The sequence below is a fragment of the Centropristis striata genome, chromosome 11 (genome assembly GCF_030273125.1).
Source record: "Centropristis striata isolate RG_2023a ecotype Rhode Island chromosome 11, C.striata_1.0, whole genome shotgun sequence".
In the NCBI taxonomy this organism is placed as follows: Eukaryota; Metazoa; Chordata; class Actinopteri; order Perciformes; family Serranidae; genus Centropristis; species Centropristis striata.
In genome coordinates this window covers 12,636,867-12,659,328 of record NC_081527.1, presented here as the reverse complement: position 1 = coordinate 12,659,328, position 22,462 = coordinate 12,636,867, and the positions used below count along the sequence as shown (strand labels likewise).

Genomic DNA, 22,462 nt, shown 5'->3' with positions numbered 1-22,462 from the left:
TTTACATCCATGTCTGTCCGGACTCACTTTGAAGGAATTTAACAACAGGTATTTAGTGGTTTTTGTTATTTTTGGGGGGCAAATTGTAAGTTATCTCTTCATTAACATGTATGATTCCAGTGAATTATTTCCAGTGAAAAACATGGAGCAATTACAAAGCTTTGCCACATGGTGCAACAACAATCACCTGAAGCTCAATTACAGCAAAACTGATGAGCTTGTGGTGGACGACCAGAGGGACGGGAGAGAACGCAAAGCGGGAGCCATCACTGTAGACATTACTACAAATGTGGAGGCTACACTTTCTAAAATTTGGATGTTTGTGAGGTCGCAGTGACCTTGACCTTTGTGCTTTAAAATGTAATCAGTTCCTCTTTAAGTCCAAGTGTACCTTTGTGACAAATTTGAAAAAAAAAACCTCTTCAGGTGATCCTGAGACATCGCACTCATGAGAACGGGATCAACGGAAAACATGAATACATAACGCATCCAACCACAACTGAGTGAAGAAGCACCGGTGGTGGCAGTGGTTTATAAACCTTAACGTGTAGGAGCCCAGAAGACATTTACACACACACACACACATTCACCAAGGACTATTATCCTCCAGGATCGAATAGCGCAGCAAAAAAACAGTGAAGTGAGAGGAGAAGAATTGGAGGGAAATGAACATAAGTGGTGGGTCCGAAGAGAGGAAGTGAGGAGCGGAGAGAGAAAAGGTTTAGAAAAGTTCAGAATCTGGTCTATAAAAGTGTTGTAACATGATCAGCGTGAGGTATTAATGGTAAAGGTTCTTGAGGTGAGACGAGACCACAGAAAAACACCCCGACATCATGTGGGAAAGACTGAGAAATAAACGTGTGATGGTGATATTACTAAAACTTGCTGCACCCATATATGGCTTTGTATGACAGCATAAATCACCTTGATACAGTTTGAATTCAGACAATTTCAAATAATAAGTATATACAACATAAATTTAGTAATTTAGGATAAGGCAAAAAAAAAAACTGTGAACATAAAATGTAAGCGGCCACTATTGAAAGTATGAGAATAACAGTAGCAAACTAAGTATACATAAGTATATATGGAACAGCATACTGGGCAGGACTATAAATAAGGCTTAGGTGAATAAGGAAAATAACTACATTGTAATTAAACATGTAGGCACCAGGACAAAACAAAAACTTTATATGTATGGATTTAAATATTCACATATTGCAATTTCTAGAGTCATGTGTCATAAATCTGTTTTTCTAACAAAGATGTTACACAACAAGAAGTTCAGCAGCAATGTGAACATGTAGAACAGGGTTCAAATAATGGACAGAGGTCAGGTTATTAAAATGTCCTTTAAACAAACCACAAAATGTTTAAATTGTATCATATATCCTGTTGATTTTTATCAATTAAAATCAACAGTGTGTATTTTCATATCATTTCAACAATATTGTCAACTTGCAATGCTTACTTACTTAAGATGCTTTTAAGATAACGACACATTGAACTTGTGTGGAGTTCAAATAGCTATCTTTACCCAAAATAAAATAACCAATGGCTTAGATTTCAAAACGAAAATTTCTTGAATAAACAATAAAATAAAAAAATAAAAAATCTAAACTGCAGACAAAACTTTGAACTTTTTTTTTCTAAATAGGACTAGAAGCATTAAAGTTTTCTTTCAGGTGAGTTTTAATTTGTCTGTGCACTCTAAAAACAAGGTACATGACATAATTACTGTCATGTCTTGTGGAAAAAAAGTATTTCACTTGGTGCTAATTTACCCGTGACCATTAGCAATAACTTTGCTTTAGATATGGACATGGATGCACAAAGACACACACACATACAAGCACATAATTGCACAATTATTCTGTCATGCTATGAAAAATTATTCTTGCACGCTTGTGTCTGGAAAGCTCGTCACTGGAGAGTAAAAGTTGTGGGGTTTTTAGGAGAGCATTCAGACCATAACGCCTGTCACACTGCAAATTTTACAAATGATCCAACAGCAAAAAATGATGTTTGAGGGAGCTTGTTCCAAATGTTCATGCAAGAAAACACAGGTACGAGCCCGACCTCACATCCCGCAGGAGTACAGTACGTGTGTGTCTGTGAGGCCTGCAACCCAACACCGGTGGACCTGTTCCTCCTGCTTGTGAGGGAGATAAATGAGGGTCCGTGAGGCTCGCTGTGGGCCAGACCACCATTAGAAGCCAGTGATGATTTAAGAAACGCTTTGGACTCACTTTCAGAACCATTTATTACAACAAATTCCCCTCCTCTGCCAGGACGAGCCAGAGTTATGCTCTGTGGAGGGCACGGGATAACTTAATAATTTCTGCAAATGAGGATATTCATGTACTGTGACTGAAAGCTCCGATTCATTCATCATACATTGACCTGTCAAATGCAGATAGTCACCTTGACCTCTGGCGTTATCGGCGTATCTATGTCCAAGAGAAGAGTTTATATCAACAAACTTATCTAAAATAGGAAAAAAAATTAAAAGCTGCTTGACGGGGTTTGGCGTTGAAAACATCAGAGTGTCCAACATTCACACTTGTAGATTTTGATAAATGAAGCAGATGAAGATTTCTCTTTTCCCCTCTTCTCCTCCCAGGTTGAGCTGACAGGAGAGTATTGGGTTTCTAAGAAATGCACTTCTAAAGCTAAACCTCAGTTACCTCACTCACATGCGACCTGCCAAAACTGTCGTCTTTGTAAGACTCCTAATTCATATTAAATTACTCTGTTCATAAATCACACTCTCTCACTCCCAAACACCCAACAAAGCTCATACTTGTATTTGCTGTCAGTGGTTCATTTAGAAGTAATCTTTAAGGAGGTTTCCATCCATTCCCTGGCTGTCATTGCTGCATCATGCTCTGTGTCATTGCCACTTCATTTCATACTTGGCCCTCTGCAGACAGCGTTGAGAGAAATAAGATCAATAGCCTGCAGACACACAGCAGGCTGTAAATGGTAGGAGAGCAGCATGGCTCAAACTAATGGAGCCATTAACTACCATTTAATTTTCAATTTAGACATCAGAACACAGCGCCTGGGATCCGTCGTGAAGCAAATAACTGTATGTAATCAAGTCTTAAATTAATTTAAAATACAAAAAAATATGGACAAAGATGCAGCTCTCAATCTAGCTACAATCTACCAGTTAAAACACCATTGATATGCGACTCGGTTGGAAACTGATCGGTTGTTTCCAAGACTTTACTCCAGAGGTCTTGATAATAACGCAGACATGTGTTGTACAGTTCAGAAATTTCAGACACACAGTTAAAAGTCGTCGGTGCGTTATGCAAGCCATTGTAAATAATGGGTTTCAGAACTCAGAGTGCTGTTGTCCTTTTGGGTCTTAAAAGGCACTTAGAGGACAATTGGCTTAAAATCTTCAGAGAGACTGACTTTCCTTCTGAGACTGAAGAAAGATTTATATATCGCCAGGTGGGCAAAAGGGACATCATACTAGAAGGAATAAAGGACATGGCTCGTGGTTTTCGCCTCTTTATTTGACCTTTTCTTTGGGGTTTAAAAAAAAAGCAACTTATTTTTTATGATTGTAAGACAATATGCTTTGTATTTCCTGACTTGAGAACTCTGGATGTCAGGCAGCGATACTTGTTGGACTGTGTGTTTTTATTTCTTGCTGTTGTCAAAATGAAAATAAAATCTAGGTGATAAAAAAAAGGCACTTAGAGGAAAAATCAGATGATCATTCATTAGGATTCACCCTCTGAGGACCATGAATGTCTACAGGTGCATCTCATTAAATTAGAATGTCATAGAAAAGTTTATTTATGTCAGTAATTCAATTAAAAAAGTGAAAAGTACACATTATATAGATCCATTACACACAGAATGAAACATTTCATGTCTTAATTTATTTAATTTCTAATTAAATAAATTAATTAAATTTCTAATTATAATGAGCCCTGCAATAGTCTGGAGACCTGTCCAGGGTGTACCCCGCCTCTCGCACAATGTCAGCTGGGATCGGCTCCAGCCCCCCGCGACCCGAGTGCGGATAAGCGGTTAATGATAATGAATGAATGAATGAATAATTATAATGATTATGGCTTACATTTAATGAAGACCTAAAATTCAGTGTCTCAAAAAAAAATATTACAAAAGACCAATTTCAGTATGTATGTTTAATATGGAAATGTTGGCCTCTGAAAAGTTTGTCCATCTATATGACTCAATACTTGGTTGGGGCTATTTGACTTGAACTACTGGAAATGGACTTTTCAATTTTATTGAGATGCACCTGTATATGACATTTCATGCTAATCTATATTTGACTCTCACCCAAAGTACTTGACCAACCAACCATGATTGCCATCCTAAGTGCTGTGCTACCATTTTGTTCGGAGCTTGCAAATACAGTCAAATTAAATGTGCCTTATGGACTGCTTTCACAGCCTAAAGCCAGTCTCAAGTTCATAAAATTGAAATCAAAGGATAAATGAATGCTGCGCCACATCAAAGCCAATAAGCTGCTATTGTCCCAGGAATTCAGAGGGAATCCTCTTATCTGTACTCTTTTAGGAAAAGCAGGTGTTACCTTTAGAGCCTTAAAGTTGAAAAGAGAAACCAATAACCCGACTGGGCAAAGTAAACCGCCCCCGCTCATAAAGCAGTGTGACATGTATCAAGAGCAGATGTGTTCAACATTTCAGATTTTACGATATCTGTTGCACTTACAAACACGTAAAAACATGCATACCCTCGCCACCCATCCATCTAAGGAGAAAGGGCTACTGTGATCTGGCTGTTGTCTTCTGTGGTTAGATAATTAGGCTTTAAATCATGCACCGAAGGCACAAGAGACGCTCCGGGTTCGGTGTCTGATGTCAAAAGCTGCAGAGATTTATATCCACCCCCCACCCCCGGAGGTTCATCCTTTGTCATGCCTACGTGAGGAGACACACATGCATGACAATATATTTTACATAAAAGAGCTCTGGCTGGCTACAATTGCTCTCTGAATCTCACTGTATTTCTAGCATTGTTCTGCTTTATACGGATGGGGAGTTCCTTTAGACAAGCAGGAAAGAGAAAAAGAAAGAAATTATAAGAAATTAGAGCGAAAAGAGAGGAAGATATTAAATAAAGATCCACTTCAAAAGCCTCAAAATTTACAATTCAAACAACATCAATCATTATTGTTAATTATTTCATACTCATAAATATAGCTTTTACTTCAGAAGTGTTGACTTCTTAAATATGTGATATTAATAGATTCCCAAAATGGGCACTGACGAGGCTCATAGTCCTGTGCGCCTCTGATCCCCCCTGCCCTCCTCCTTGCTTTTCCTCCAGAGAATAAACAGACTCTAGCAAAGTCGGCTCCTCCATCACCGGTGTAGCCGGGAAGATCGATACCTCGAACCAAATAAAGTTCTGCCGTCTCTGCCTCCCAAGTCTGTAACTCCCTTCCCTGGGCACATCAATTGATCTTGCTGCTCTTAAAACTGCACTTTAAGCAGGCAGGGAATTTTTGGACCGCTTTTTAGATCCACAGGTGGAAGTAATCTGAGCAGTAGTGTGACAAAGTAATAGAATGGCATTTCCATACTCTGACATTATCTCTTAAATTAAGGCCACAGGGGACATTTTCTCAGAGCAGAAGCATTTCTTGGCATGAGTCTTCAGGGGAATTAAATTGTAAGGACAACTGCCCTTTACAATCCCCCCACGCTCACAACTGTTCTGCATTATATCTGATAAACAAGGCTCCTGCCTGAGAAAGAGGACAGCGGAGCGTAATGTAAACATGTCTTTATCTCTAGGTCCTCCTTCACAGCCTCCCCACTGGCACTGAAGATTATGTGCCAAGCTGCAAAACTTATGGCGGACTTTTCCTGTGAGAATGTTTGTGTAAAGGACAGTGGCATTAGAGTTTAATGGGAAAGAGGCTGTGAATTACAGAGAACAAACAGGATTTGCCATGGATGCCTGTAAAAAACACATTCACAAACACACACACACACACACACACACACACACACACACACACACACACACACACTTTATTTGTCTTGAGTGTGTATGAATGTGGCTCTTTGCTCTCTGCAGTGACAGTGCAGGAAAAGTTAGTTCTCAAGTTGTTTCAACACGTAACAGACTAACAGCTGCAGCAATTAATAAGTTAATGGGAACACCTTCTATGAAGGTCATGACGATAATGCAATACAAGCACATTCAGAAAACATTATGCGTTTATAGGGCTTTAAAAACTCTTTAGAAATGTTTTACTAATGTATGACAACTTTAAACAAAGTTTTTTTAAAAGTATAATAACTTATAGGTTTAGCATTCATAAATGTTTTTATAGTACCTCCGTATTAATGTTTACAGGACATATTCAGAAACTTAAGTTAAAGCAGTTCTCTATGTGTCTTTTTAAGTGGCTAAAGTTGTGATAATTTGCTGTGTAACCCAGGACTCTTCTTCTTCTTCTTTCAAACTATTTTATAGACAGGTATAAAGCATTATGACTGCCGAACTTAATTTATACAGTGTCCACCACTTATTATACTTTAAAATCCTTGTTATAAGTAGGCAAGAATGATTAGAAACATTTAAAAAAGAGTTTTATAAAGCCTCATAAATGCATTAAATGTCTTATGAATGTGCTTACCAAGTATATTGCTGCTAAGTAACAAGATGTTAGCTGTAGATACTGTACAGTCACATGCATATGCATCTCCGTCACTCATTTAAAATCACAGTTAGACTTTTGCGCAGCCTGTAACCTTTTTAAGTCACGGTTGAGCTACACATGATAGTACAACCACAGCTGGTTTGTCTTCACCCATGACTGTGATTTGGCATCAATGTTCATTACAGTATAAGTGGAATTGCAGTATTAAATCAAACTTACATTGAGTGCTGTTTTTTTTTTTTTTTTTGACAGAAATGCAATCCAAAATTCAAATAAATCAAAAGCTATACAACTCCCTATTGCTGCAAGAGGTCTTCAAAAAGAATACATATTTGGTGTACTTTGCATGCTGACAAAATAAATATCACTCCCTGGAGCTAAGCCTAGTCTAACAAAAAGACGAGCCTACACAAGAGGTTAAGAGGAAACATGATAAAAAATATTTTGGGAAATGCAGATATGAACCAAAAACAACTGATAAGACCAAAAGAATGTTTTTGTAAATAATGCAGCTGATAAAAGATTTCAACCCTTTCAGAGACTCACAGCTATAAAACATATTCTCATATACTGCAGCATCCTGCGGGAACTCCATTCTGCTGTTTCAGTTAATACTGATATAAGAAATGGTCACATACTTCAGGTAATTGCCATTAAACTACTAAAAAAGATTTTGAAGAAAGAAAAATAAACTCAGATCTCAATACCAACCATGCTCCTAACTTCAAATGCATATATATGATGTGTATAATGTTACGCATGCTGTGTTGGTGTGTGAGAGATGAAAGGAGACACTGAGGAGAGAAAGACAAAAGGACTGTGTGAGTAAATGAGATAGCTCTTAATTACCGCCTGCGTTTCTGTATGATGTCAATAGGCCTGTTGACAGCACACGGCGATCCCCATATGTTCCCACTCCGCACAGTGATACTCCGCTCCACGGAGTAACAGAACCCACAGTTCGTCGGCACACTCATCTTTCTTTAGCCTACTCTCTGTTAACTCGTCCTCACCCTCCTCTTCTCGGCCGCTCCGCTGCTCTCCCTCTCTTGGTTCTCCTCAGCTTGTGTCTGCTCTCATCCATGTAAAACCCGGCCCTCTTCCTCGTCTGTCTCGCTCTGTCGGGCTGTCCGGCTCTCCACGGCTTCCCAGGAGTTCTCATTACCTCTGGCAGGAGTGGACACCAGCTCTAGCACCGGTGGCTCCAGCGCAGAGCCAGGAGGACCGGGGTGATGCAATCCATGCTACTGTACGCTGGTGAGGATCTGCTGGGTGATTTGAATAAAGTGTATTCGTTCCTGAGCACCTGAATTCTTCTTGTGAGAGCTGCACACTCGAGGTCTGACTGTCCTTGTAGAAAAAAAAGAAACAGCTTTTCATCACTCTGAGCAGAGCTCCATTAATCGGTCCCCCATGCACATCTCGTCTTTGCTCCGGGTCTAAATGTGGCGCAACACTGCTGCCCTCTTCCCCCTCTCATTTCCTCTCTCTTTCTCTTGCTCTTCTTCTGTTTCTCTCCCTGCTTCCTTCTCGCCCCTCTGGCTGCTCCACCTTTAATCACAGAACAAACAGAGACCTTTTCCTTTCCCTGGACAAACTTGCTCTCCTGCTTCAATCTTCTGTCACAGTAGCCCTACGCTGTGTTTTTCTTGTCCAAGCGCCCCTCAGAATGCGCACAGATCTGTCTGCAGTATGTGTGTGTGTGTGTGTGTGTGCAAACGAGCGAGCGTGTGCGTCAGTGAGCAAGCGTGTGTGTAGGCATGTGACTGAGCAAGTGTCTGTGTGTGTGTATCACACACAAGGGGGAACAAGTTTCAGAGTGAGGTCAGAGCTGAGAAAGGGGGCGGGAACAGAGCCAGCATGGTTCCTGCCTTCCCTTCCCCAAATGTTTTAGCCATTTTAACCCCTTCCTTCTCTCTAATACACACACTGAATCCTAATACAGCCTCTCTCTGGACACAGTACTATATCCTTTCCAGATGGAGTGTGTATTCATATGTGTGTCACAGGTTATGTCTTGCCTGTGCTCGGTAAAGAGATTGGTGACAGGATGAGTATGATAGGGTATTATAGTAAGTAGCTCTTGGGACACAGCTTGCTGAGAACGAAGAACATGTACAAACAAACATACGCACACACACACACACACACACATACATACACACGTACCCGTATACAGTATGTACTCACGCAAAGGCTTAGGCACAAGCATGCAAGGTCACCCATGGCCAGGGGCAGTGTATTTTTGAAGACCAGAAATGTGAAAAGTAAATATGAAACCCTAGCTGGTCGACCTTCTGTACGCTTCATATGAAAACTTAAACAGGAAATATTTGACAAGAGATCAGCAAAATGAGAGAGGAGCCATGAATCTACAGGCTGTGTTCCCGGAGACAGATTAGCTCTGGATTTTTAGACCAGAGAAGAAGAGTTTGTAAAATCAAGACAAGCTCTGTGTGTGTGTGTGTGTGTGTGTGTGTGTGTGTGTGTTTGGGGAGATTGAGTTACTGGAGTGTGGTTAGGAGCAGAGTGCACAGCAGGTGCTTTGGTGTTGCCAGGTCCTTCTGACAACTTCTATTTATTAGTGATATCACATTGGGTATTGAATACCAGTTTTGACATATTGACCGTTAGCTTAACCCCTCCCCCAACCAGTGGCTGTCCAATCATATCTTGGCAACCATAACTAGGGAAAGCTGTCGAGCCTTGAATCTCTCAACATGTTGAAGCGGTGTGAATGATGCTGTGATAAAAGTGATACTCTGCATCTGAAGACTTTAATGTGTGCTGACTTTCTGTTGTAAGGGGAGACACTACAGGTGAAAAGTTGTTTTTTTTACTAATAGATATCACCATGAAACTTTGTCAGTTTGTTATTTACATTAAGAAAATATGTTTTTGCATTACAAGTTTTCTGAAATTTTGGGTTTAAATGTGCAAATGAGCCATTATTATCATTAAAATTTCGCTTATTTCGATATATTTTCAGGACAGAGATCTGAACATTGGACAAAGCAAATTTCAAAGTTATTATTTTATTTTAGTTTATATATTAGATACGTTTTTTACAAAAAGGAAATTGGAATATCTCCTTTTATCATTTCATAAATCAGGAAATACTGTCAAAAGCCATAAAAAAAATACATTTTTGGCATGTTTTTAAAAAACAAAATGTTCTATAAATCAGGGTATGAATGATATATAGACAAACCCCTCTGTAAAAACCTTCAAAATAAATCTGGTAAGCTTGGTGTCTGTAAGTGTAGCTGAAGTTTATGGCTCAGAGTATTAGAAAAAAATCATTTTGAGAAAACAGCCTTTAAAGATTTCATACATTCTTAATGACTAGTTCAAGACAAAATATTGAATCTAATTCATAGAAACAACAATATAGAACATGCAAAACACATATTATTGTGCAGGAGAGTGGGAGCTTTCTAACGATGAATGTGATGACGAGGATTAGACGCTGCAGTAGAACGTTAACTTTTAGTAAATTTAGGAGAAATCTACAGGGTCAAATGGATAAAATATAGTAAAATATACACCTAAATGTTTGTTTTGAATGTTTTTTCCCACTTTTGTGAAAAAAGGTATGTTATGGGAGAAAAACAGCCGAAAACCTCTAAATTGACCAGTGCATGAAAATAATTATGTTTTTGTCTGTAGTGTCTCGCCTGAAACTGCGATCGTGTGTCTGTATGTGATGAGTTGGGAATGAAAACAGGGTGATAAAATGAGGCACTAAAAGCATAAAATGTGGAGAAAGTCCCTAAAAGTGGCGCGCCATGTTGTTTGGCAGTAGGGATGGGAAAAATTAATGGATGATCAGTTATTGGTCATTAAGAATTTCTTCGATCACGTGACATTTTTAATCGATCTGTGTATTTTTTTATTTTAATTTTATCTGTAACTTCGTATCAGTATCACTGAACTGAAACACAGCGGCCGTACGTGAATAAGCTAATGAGCTGAGAATTAATTTGGGTAAAGCTACAGCTTGCAAACTGAAAGTTGCAAAAACAATTATAAAACACACAGAAATGTAAGAGTAGGCCTATTAATTTGAGCAAAACTAGCTTAATGTATCAAACCTTGCTAGTATGGATTTCTGGATTAAATTTGATCCAAAAGTTATTTAAACACAAAACAAACTTAAATATGCAAGATAACTGTAAAAACTAACCTCACGCCTCTTCGGGGGCTAAAACATAAAACACTGAACTCCTTGACGTTCTCTTTACAGGATCACTTTAGTGAGTTAACCTTAGTTTTAGATCGACAGGAAGTCTCTTTTCGTCCTTTCAAAATAAAAGCGTCTGTTATCAAAACAGGCTTTTGCACAGTACTGGATATATAACTTTTATTTTGCCCATGTATGCATGCAGTGATTAATCAATTAATTGATCGTTAACATTATAGATGCTCGAGTTGGCAGGTTTCTTCCAAATGCCCATCCTCTATTTGGCAGCGTAAAATTTGCCACTGTTCTAAACTGTGTCTTGTGCCTTGTGAGAAGGCAAAGCTGGCGTAGCAAGGGGCTCGAGGAACAGTCGATTGTATCCAGAAATTGAGACACATAAAAGATCCTCGAAACAAAAACCATCTCCATAAATGGAGGTGCACTTCAACACGCTGCAGTACGACATGGTTTGATTGGCAAATCAATCAATAGCATCACCTCATCATCATGGAATTCACTAATGTTACAATAGGTGAGAATGGGGGGAAAAAAAGTGGTGATATGGCGAAGGCTCAATATGTTTAACATGAACCAGGTGCCTTTCTAGAGGCCAGAGAGTTTAGATTGCATCGCAGGACCACTGATCCATTACCTACATATGTGAAAAAGTTGGCTGATATTTTTTTTCATATGGTTTTATTTTTCCACTTCATATTTATGTTGGTTGCGAACTTGCAACATACAGCACAGACAGTTTGTAAGTGCAGTGTTTTCTCTCTAACAGTATTTAATATAATGCTTTGATATTATACAAAGGTTCTGTGTCTGCAGCAGAAAAATTTCCATTTAAGGAAATCTGAAAAGGTGCAGACACACACAAAAACCACAAACTGAACTCACCAACAATACTGCTGCATTGTATATGGCTTTCTGGAGCCTAAATTCAACAGCAACAGTTTATAAATCCAGTCACACGAATACAGCGAATTAAATAATGTTTTTTTAGGGTACGCAGGAATAGAATAACAATCAGGTTCAATGAAAATTAATATTTTACAAAGCAGCCTCATTTAGTTTCGTTCCATGGCTCTGTATCGACACTTGGGACTTGGGAGTGAGGACTTTGGACTTGTAAAAGTGAAGAATTTCTCCCCAGTTTGATGAACAGTGTCCTGATGCAAACCGGTTGAGAGGATGTTGCAAATAAAAAATGTACAGCAGTTTGCACGTTTTCAAGACGGGGAAATTGTTTTCATGTGCAGTTAGAAGAATTAAGAGCTTAAACAACATCTTCAAGCCCTTGTTATCTCGAGCACACGCACACACTGGCTGACACACACACACACACACACACAAACACACACACTGGCTGGCAGTGTACCAGAGGATTTCACAGCATTCAATGTATCTGCGTCACCGTGGTGGAAGACAGTGGATGTATGAAGAAAGACAGACGGTAAATGTTTGGTTCTGCTCAGTATCTTCACATCTCGTCTGTGAAACGCAGAGGCGAAGTAATCTCTTTAACTCATAAAACAGCGAGGCATCATATGTAATTCTGGCTGACCCCTCAGTTGTGGGTTTAATAGTCTATTATTTGCAAAGTGGCCTCATGACATCATATGTTGGCTACATGGAGGCATGGTGAGCATTCCTGGATAACGAGCTGTTCAGAAGTCAGCGAGGAGCGATGTGTGTCAGAGGTGCAGCCCGATGTTACCTCGCTGCTCGTGGAAGTTAATGAACGCTGACTATTCATCAAACCTCTCTGCCCTTTGTAGTTCAAAGCAATGTCAGTCACCCTGTGCTCCTGCTTTGTCTCATATAGGTCAACGGGTTGATAATGATGCGTCATTCATGTTCCATGTATGTTTTCCCATCATTTTTCCTTGTAAAATTAATCTGAAATCCGGTTATAATTAGGCCACAAAATCATTCTAGAAATCGCTTTTACAGTGAGGTTAAATGATCAAAATAAATAAATGTGTCAGTTGTAACATTAAAGTGCATAAAACTTTATCTGCTTATTTGCTGCAGCATTGGTTGAATAACAGATTAGTTGATCAACAGAAAAACCATGATTTATTTATTTATCATAAAAGTAAAAAATAATCATTCATGTAACAATGGCAAAAAAAGGGTGTTTTTAGTGTATCAAATATGGAGATGTCCTACTTTTTGTTTTCTTATATCCTATTGAACTAAATAACTTTGGGGTTTCAAATGACAAAACAGTCCATTTTAAGGACTATGGTAAACTGGGATGGACTTTTTCACTTTTTTTTTAGACCAAATTACAAATCTAGGGAATAATGGGCAGATTGATTAAAAATAATGTCTTTTTTTCAGACAAAGCACCTGAATAACAGTCAGGTCACTGATGAAAAAAAACCCATTTTGAATAACTGGAATATGATACGAGTTGAAGGCACAAGGTTCTCACAATTTACTCTAACACACCAAAAAGTGATGAGCAATTTAAAAACACCTTCTCATTTCTCACCATAACAGATAACAAAAAACCAGCTGCCATGCCAGTAAGATTTAAGAGTTAATTTGCAAAAAGAGATATTTTCATTTTGATTTATTTTCCTATGTCATGTTTTTTCCTCTGCTGGATTTGACCATTTGACATCTAAACTTTTTTTTTTAATTTTCTGAAATCATGTATTTTTATTGTGCATTAAAGGGAAAAACAATCAAAATGTAGTTGATTGGCAATATTCCCTTTTTGCAAAAGCTGTCTTCCTCTTCTTATGTCAGTACGAAATGCTTGTGTGGCCGCAAAATAATTATGACATCATTATATTTTATGACTATTGGGCAATATTCTAAATGTATTCTGCAGTTTTACACACATTATTTACGAAACTAAGCATGTTTTCTATCTTTGGAAACTCGGGAATCTCCACTGAATTTTAAAATAACTTCGTATTTGCTTGGGCAATGCTCAGCTGGGTGAGTTTGTAGAGGGACAAAGTGTTTGTTACAGCAAAGGTCAAGAGGTTAAAAAAGCAGCTGCAGAAGAAAAGAGTACAAAAACACACCATCAGACACACACACACACAGACATATTCACGTCAGCAGGGCTTTCCCTTGGTGGTTTTGTACATCTGCAACAAGATCTACAAGAAGAATCATTCCCAAAAATGACTTCTTCCTTTAAAAAGAAAAACTTCTTACCTAAACGATAACTTTTTGTGTGCAGCAATCATCATGATGCAGCCATGTGCAGTACAGAGACTTCAGGCTTCCAGCATGTTGCAAAGCACCCGAACAGCGCTGGTGCTTACTTTCTCACAGGGCAGGAGAAAAGTAAACAAATTAAAACACATTTCTTCATGGTTCATGGCTGAGTACGTAACAAAGCAGCAGCACCAGGTGTCAGCAAGTGGCGGTCTATATTTAACTGAGTCTCTATGATGTCAAATGTCGTGTTCCAGCATGTTCTGTCGTAAAGGCTATCAGTGTGTCGCCTCATGATTCATTAGGCTGCCATCTGCTTGCATGACGGAGGGGATCGGGGCTCGTCCGATTTGGGGATTGGGCGAGTGACAGACTTGCACACACACATGCAAAAACACACACACACACACACACACACACACACACACACACACACACACATGCATGCAAGCACAGTTGAAGAAGGCCAGGCCATAGGCTCATGGGAACTCAATGATGCATGCACGTACTGCAGGGACATGGACACACACAGATGCACTCAGGTTTGTGCGCAGACCCAGATGGCAGGTGGCCATCCTCCGACAGGGAAGTGTTTGTGGGAAAACAACAAGGGCCCTGAATGCAGCAGCCACGTCACCGCTTGGAAAAAAAAGAAAAGCAACCTAGTTTCTACACACTGACCGAATGTGTAGGCTGCAATGAATAAATGTTTTGGGGTTTTTTTCATCTGCAAACTCTATATGTACGGTTGCCCATAAAGTTGGAATAATTGTGTCTGTTTGTTTGTTTTTCAGACACAATCCTCTATTAATTGTGCTATTATTTTCATGATGATATTTTTGGAAGATATTGATTAATAAAGTTCTGAGAAGATATTTACTTTATCTGTCAATAATAAATCACATTGTCAAAATCGTTTCACGGAAAGAGTTTTAAAAAAAATCCAACTTTATAAGCAACTTTAAGTGTAAAGAGTGATGCTGTACAAGCAGTAGATCAATGTCCAGCATATCTAAAGGAAAAATAAAATAAAAACAATACATTCTTCATTTTTGCCTCATGTCATGGTGAATATTTTTAGTTTATATTTTATAATATTTATTTGGCTTTTTAAAAACTGCAAAAAGGGGTGTCTAAAAACAAGATAAAAACACTAAATCTGAGGGAAATTATCTTGCTGCATGGACAGATAATTTCACTTGACAAGATTTCTTGAATTAAGATGGTTAAATCTAGAAATAAGCATGTTGAACACTTAAAAAAAGAAATTAACTCTTAAAATAAGATACATTATCTAATACTTATGAAGTTTTTTTTTTATCTTGGTAAGAACCAAATAATGTTCAGTGAATGTATAACTATTGCAATACTTTGCAAATCCTTTGTGACATTTATACAACTGAGAACTTTACAAAGACAATAGATTTAATGTTCAAACTGATAAACTTTTCTTTTGTAAATGTTAACTCTAAATTCTGCATTTGATACGTCCTTTTTTAATTTACTTTTTACACAGGGTCCAAATTCTTTGGAATCAGGTTGCTGATGTACATCATATATTAGATGTGTCATTATGTCATTATTTCACTTTAAATGGTAGAAAAATATGTTTTTGACCTCAAAATACAGCATTTGCCCATTAAACATGACTGTGGGGACGAGTCCCTCTGTGGTGCTTGGAATTCAATATAAAGTGTAAATGTTTTAATGACATGTTGTTTTATTTGAAAAAGTAACCTCAAAGGGTTTTTTATGGAATGTTTTTGTAAAGGCTTGAGACGAAAAATGGACGTTTAATTACCCAAAAATTACTGAAACTACTTTAAAAATTGAATAATTGGAGGTGTGGTCAGTTTATTGGTCACACTAAATATGACCATGAATTTAAATGGATTATTCCACTTTTCATAAAAATTGATGTGCATGTCTGTAATTAATAATAATAATAATAATAATAATAATAATAATAATAATAATAATAATCTCTTTGTAACATATTAACTCTGCAAAACATTTCTGACATGGATCTCTTCTGCTATAAACTGTTGCCTCAAGTGGCCGATGTATGAACTACTCGGGTTAAATGTTACAGCAGCTGGCTGTTAAGTGAGGTACATTTTTTCTCTATAGCTCAAAATCACAGATTTTCACGATGAACAACACACAACACTGACTTTCCTCAAAACATCACAAAAAGCTGAATGAATAGATGTGCAATAGTTGTCAGATAAATACAGTGCTAGAACTATAATATGGTGAAAAATAATGATTATATCTAATAAATTAAATACAAATTAATGTTAAAGTGAAGTTTTATAGTGTAAAAGTGCCAAGCTGGAGCTTCTGTACCATTCAAAGAAAAAAGGTGAGTAACTGATAATTTGCCACATATAGTACATCTATATTCATTAATTAAATCAAAATGTATCGTCATTGAGGGTCAAGCCTCATTAACAATGACACTTATAAAAACAAAGAAAAAGGAAGACCAAAATAACAACAAATAAATGTTCAAACAGAGAAGCGACTGTTCCTAATTCAAAATAAGAAAGGCATTAAAACTTTCCAATCAGGGAAAATAATTTGATAGATGAATTGGGGTAATTAAGATGTGAAATAAAATACAAGTATGTAAAAAAAATACCTTAAAGGATAGATAATTAGGTAAACAAATGTAAAAAATGATGAAAACTAAAACACAGTAATGTAAAACAATAACAAGTAGAGTTTGGGATGTTGAAGGTCAAATTTCTAAAATGTTATATGTGAATTAATCTTAAAATGGTATTGAGTCAGGCACTAAAACTAAAAGCAGTTTTTTCCAAGTTCAGCACAACATACGCAACATGACGAAACAGCAGTCAGTCAGTAGAGCATGTCTGATAAAGCTGACGAAGAGTGACGAAGCAATTTTGAAAGGTAATTTTGTAATTTTCCAGTTAGGGCTTTATAGATAAGACAATAGCAGTGAGTCTCACAGCTCTCTGGGAGAGAAAACAACACAATCCTGTCATTTAAAGTCATCACCGCTAATTCAAAGCATGATGGAGTGTGTATAACAATATAAATGTACTATGTGACATTTTGGTTAAACTGCTTCAGACACATCTCTTTACATAACCACAACTCTCCACAACATCGTGACAGTTTGATCCACAGCCTCTTTCCACCAGTCTAAAGACATAATTATGATCTACCAAACCACCACCTCGTTTTTTATTCCTATCAAACTATAAATGCAGGCTGCTCAGTCTGCAGGAGGTCAGTACTCTCAACCGTCTCTGAGCATAACCGAGTCAGTTTCCCCCTCTAGTGGTTATCTGGTGGTTACAACCAGCAGTCATCCTGATACTGCTGACACCCAGCACAACACAAGACACACAGAGTTTCCTTTTAAAAGCTGATTAGAAGTGTGGTTAATGTATGAAACTTTTATTTTAGAATCAGTAATATATTCTCTTTAACATAGTTATAATAATAATAATAATTTATCCTATTACCTTTTCACTACAATACCATCTTCTATGTTTTTATACGTGTAATAGCTCTTTATCTTACATGTTCTTACATTACATGTTCTTTGCTTACTTTGGTTTCGATTTTACAAACCCATGCCTCAAATATAGTCAAATATAGATGAGCATGAAATGTGCTATATACAGGTGCATCTCAATAAATTAGAATATCATAAAAAAGTTTATATATGTCAGTAATTCAATTCAAAAAGTGTAAATGTCAAATTATATAGATCCATTAGGCACAGAATGAAACATTTAATGTCTTAATTTATTTAATTTCTTCCAATATAATGATTATTGCTTATATTTAATGAAGACCTAAAATTCAATGTCTCAAAAAAATTTCATTTTACAAAAGACCAATTTTAAAAAGTATGTTTAATTTGGAAATGTTGGCCTCTGAAAAGTATGTCCATCGATGTGCACTCACTATTTGACTTGAACTACTGCAAATGGACTTTTCCGTCATATTCTAATTTATTGAGATGCATCTGTAAATAAACTAACATGACCAACATATAGAGGGTTTTATTTCCTACAATGCATTTACTTAATAAAAAGTCAAACAAAGACTAAAATTTTCAATTATTATTTTGTTAGGTCTGATACACATTTTTACAATTTAGATATGACAGGCATTATGCATTTTGAACAAATTATTTCATATAATGAATTGTATGAGGCTACACGTTATAAACATTATTTTATTAATTCTCGTATGTAGCTCCTTTTGCTTAACGTTGTACACTTTTAATCTGTTTTTAAAATTCTTCTTCTACTTTTCTTTTGTCTTATAAAGTCATTTTTACTTCAACCCTCCTTTTATGTTGTGGGTCAAATTGACCAATTTTAAAGTTAAAAAAAAAAAAAAATAGTTAAAGGAATTTTCTAATTAAAAAAATAAGTAAAATAAAAATGTTTAAAAATGAATGTCATGTAAGACCATTGTATTTTATATGAAAGGTCTTTTCAATGTACATAAAAAAAGTTTTAAACTTTTTTTAATGAAAATGAGTGAATTATCCTCATTGAACTATGATCTGTGAGAGGTAAAGAACACCATTGCACTAAATATTGATGACAATGGTTCGTGACGAAATATAAACAATGTTTATTGGGATTTTTTTAGTTTCTGACACTTTTGGATAGCTAAACATGTCCCGGGTTATTGCTGTTCTTGAAAAAACAAACATAACAGGAGGGTTAAAGTACAATAAATAAAGTTTATTATTATTAAGCTCTATTTCTTTTGAGACTAACTAAGCATCACACTTGATCTGTTGGGGAAAAACTTAATTTCCCCAACAGCTGGAAATCAAGCTGCAATACTTCATTTCCTTTGAAGTATTAACTTTATTCCTTGCCTGTGTCCTCTCACAGAAGTATACAGTAGAGTTAGTAGTTTTGGATTTTCTGCTGTGGTGGTGTTGTACCACTGTGCTGCAGCTGCTGCTGCTGCTGCTGTTGCTGCCAGCCTCAGGAATCGATGAGGCTCTGGAGGCGATTGGGGAAATCAGTCATGCTGAAAATATGGAGTACAGCAGTGACGCACACAGCAGCCAGCCCGCCACAGCCACACAGGCTCTATTGACTAATCTGGGTGTGTGTTTGAGGAGGGGGGCTGGCAGCTATATTGGGACCTCTGACATTGACACTGTTGCCCTTTGGTTGAATGGCCTCACTTGACACTTTTTTGTTGTTTTCCCTGTTATTCTTTCAATCACTTTCTGCCTCTCAGAAGTATCTTTTTATTCTCTTTTCAGTCTCACTCTCTCTCTCTCTAACCTTCTCCTTCCTGTCATTATCTCTGCACTGAGAGCAGCCCTATCTCGACCCACCGCCCTCTCGTCTGTGCCTTTACGCTCTTTGTCTAAATTATCTCTTTTCCCCACTTGGTCGGCCGTTGCTTCTGTCTCTCTCGCTCTCACCTCACCCCGTCTCTCGCCATCGTTCCCTCTACTTTAGATAAATGTTCTCAAACTGTTCAAGGCTGAACGGACGCAGCACCAACTATCTTCCCATGATACTGACTAAGAGCTTGTCCAGCTTAATGCAGTGACACTGTGTTGTTTAAATGTAGCACACTGCCAGAGAAGCCATAAAAAGCGTTGTTGAGAACTAGTTCCTCTGCGCGTGGGAGTGTATGTGTGTGTGTGTGGTAGTCAGGGGATGAATAGCGTCCTGGTACTGTTAGTACAAGGGAAGACAAGAGCTGTCTCTATTGTGATGGACACATCTGGATTACAAGAGGCTGCTTTGTCTCAGTTTCACAAGGGCAGAGAAAATGATTTATTCACAAAAGACTTACTACCTTAGCTAATCTAAGTACTGCTCTAACACACACGCATTAATGGCATCCTTCCCATCACCATACCATAAACACATGATTGTCTTTCCTGATGCTACAACTTTTGAACTCTGCTTTGATGTGAAGCTCCCAACAGAGATTCTACTTCTTTTTTTTCTTTTTTTTAAGCTCGATGTACAAATCAGGTAAAGAGAATAGAGGCTTGTTCTGTTCCCTTCTGCACTTCTGTATCCCTGGCTGCGGTCTAAAATCTCCTGCTTTGATCTCCTCATATGATCCAAACAGGCTCACGGCTGGAGGAGTTCAGATGACACTTGTGAAGCACATGCCTTATGCCCAGAGTTCAGAAAAGTACCACACGTTGTACTAAAAAAAAAATCCCACAACTGATCTGAAATGTTTCTTTTTTCTTTTTCAATGCAAGGAAGAAAAGCGTGATTCTTCATGAGTCTGTCTGGCTTATTTCAATGAAGCATCTCTAACTTTAAGTTACCTCTCTCACTTTATATGTTGACTTCCAGATCCCTATGTGTGCATATTCATATGATGTATCTGTATTCTTGTGTATCATGTAAGTTTTTTTTCGTCTGTAAACTTACATAACGACACGTCCTGCAGGGATCTCATGACAGCTGTAGTAGATTTCAGTTTTCCCTGAGTTGGACCTTGTGATTACCCAGTTGTATCAACTTACAACTGCAATTAAATCAATCAGTCTCATCAGACAAGAGAGTACCTGAAGTGAGTTCATGTGTTTTATTCCTCTCTGTTTTGTTTCCTAGAGGACGAGATAGAAAACAGAGATGAAATCTGGACCATCTGCCGCTGTCATGGGCAATTTTCCACAGCGCGCCGATATTTCTTCACAGCTCTCTTATGAAACTCAAAAGTCCTGCACCACATGACAGTCATACCGTGCCTAACGCGGACGCCTCGGTTTGGCTCGGGTCCATGGACCCCAAGGAGGGCCATCAGTGGACAGAGCCATCGATCCGCCATGTCACCCCGAGGCCTGCTCGTCAACAACAGCACAGCAACAGCAGCGACACCCGCCAGCTTCCCCACAGCACACATTTGGCAGAAGTTCTGATTTTTCGCGTTGGAAGGGTTTAAAGTTTAAAGAGGACGCAGGTGCAGACTCATCACTAAAATAGTATTTGTTATCACCAAAGCAAAGCAAACCACTTCTTTAAGTTGCTAAGAGATTAATTTCCATGTGAAAATATTTTCCATCTTGAATAACTTTTCATATTTCCTGTAAACTAAATGGTGCTTTCAGACTGCGGCTTGAAACATCACCAGCGCGACCACACAGTGGAACTAAAAGTATACTCAAAGAGAGTTGACCTCCGGCAAGCCCCCGCTGCATCCCGCAATGCTAACAAAAGTGAAAAATGAAGTTGTGTTTCAGTCTCATCATTCAGATCCGCTCGAAAATGTTAACGGTTCTTGCTCTGCCCATGCTTCACCCGTACACCAAGTTTCATTAAAATCAAGCAAGTAGTTTTTCTGTAATCCTGCTGACAAACAAACAAACCGCCAAACCGCAAACATCACCTCCTAGATGGACATAATAAAACACATAAATCCACCTGTTAAACACCAATGCAATGCATTACACACACAACACAACGACAGACCAATTCCCCATCAGCAGATTATATTTCATGTACTGTACTGTGTAATCAGCCATCCAATACCTGAATATCTGCACTCACATGAATTATGTATTCACCGTACTTCAGTGACTGCAATCACAATCACTCCACACAACCGAATACGTACCCAATGCACGAGTGCCTGCGTGTGGAGAAGTTGCCATGCATCTTCCTTGAAAAGCGAGAGTCTTTGTTCATCATTGTATTTGACAGTTCAAAAAGAGTTGAGTTGAGTTCAGAAAGGCATCAAAATAGCAGCTTTGGGAAGCGAGGGATAAACAAAGGGAACTTCTGTGGTGCGGCCGAAAACCCCATGCTGTCATGAATCAAAAAAACGGAGACCTGTCCGAAATTCCTTTATGTTTTCTGCGGTAACAAGTTATAGGAGACAGGTCCTTCTGACAGGACAGTGCAGGAAAAACAGGTCCAAGAATGACAAGTGTAAAACAACACCAATATGCAAAACAGTCTCATCAGCTGCACCTGGTAGGAACAAGAATGAAAGTAAGTCAGGCCTGCTGAGTGTTCTCTGCGTTTAGAAGATAAAAGTTATTCACTAGAAGCGATTCACTTCCAGCTCAGTGCAGAATCAACTGGAAATTCAGTTTGCGGTGCAGCTTCTGGTCCTGGCGTTAAGGATATGTCCATTTGTTTTGTCAAAAAGGAGGTTTCAAAAAAGGTTCATCTCAACGTGTATGTGTGTGTGTGTGTGTGTGTGTGTGTGTGTGTGTGAACATGTGTATGTGTGAGAGTGTGTGTGTGTGCGTGTGTGTGTGTGTTATGTGAGTGTATGAGCGTGTATGTGTGCGTATGTGTGAACAGCCTAAAAAGGCAAAGAGTCTTGGCTGTTAGAGACCAGTTAGCATATCATCTCACTGACAATGAAAAGAAGGGGCCGAATCAAATCAAGTGAAATTGAGG

The 22,462-nt window shown here is 38.1% G+C and overlaps 1 protein-coding gene across 4 annotated transcripts in view; it reads right to left on the bottom strand.

Annotated features, from left to right (window-relative positions):
• The window catches only part of pde4ca (phosphodiesterase 4C, cAMP-specific a), a 48,031-nt gene extending 25,792 nt beyond the window's left edge, over positions 1–22,239 (bottom strand). For 2 of the 4 annotated variants that reach the window (XM_059344309.1, XM_059344310.1), the window contains exon 1: positions 7,538–8,192. In XM_059344309.1, the coding sequence (XP_059200292.1) occupies positions 7,538–7,665 (128 nt within the window). In that variant the 5' untranslated portion in view covers positions 7,666–8,192. Of the gene's footprint in view, positions 1–7,537; positions 8,193–21,668 lie in introns of those variants that run through there. The other 2 variants (XM_059344311.1, XM_059344313.1) reach the window with 2 other exon arrangements.
• Between the last annotated feature and the right edge of the window lie 223 nt (positions 22,240–22,462).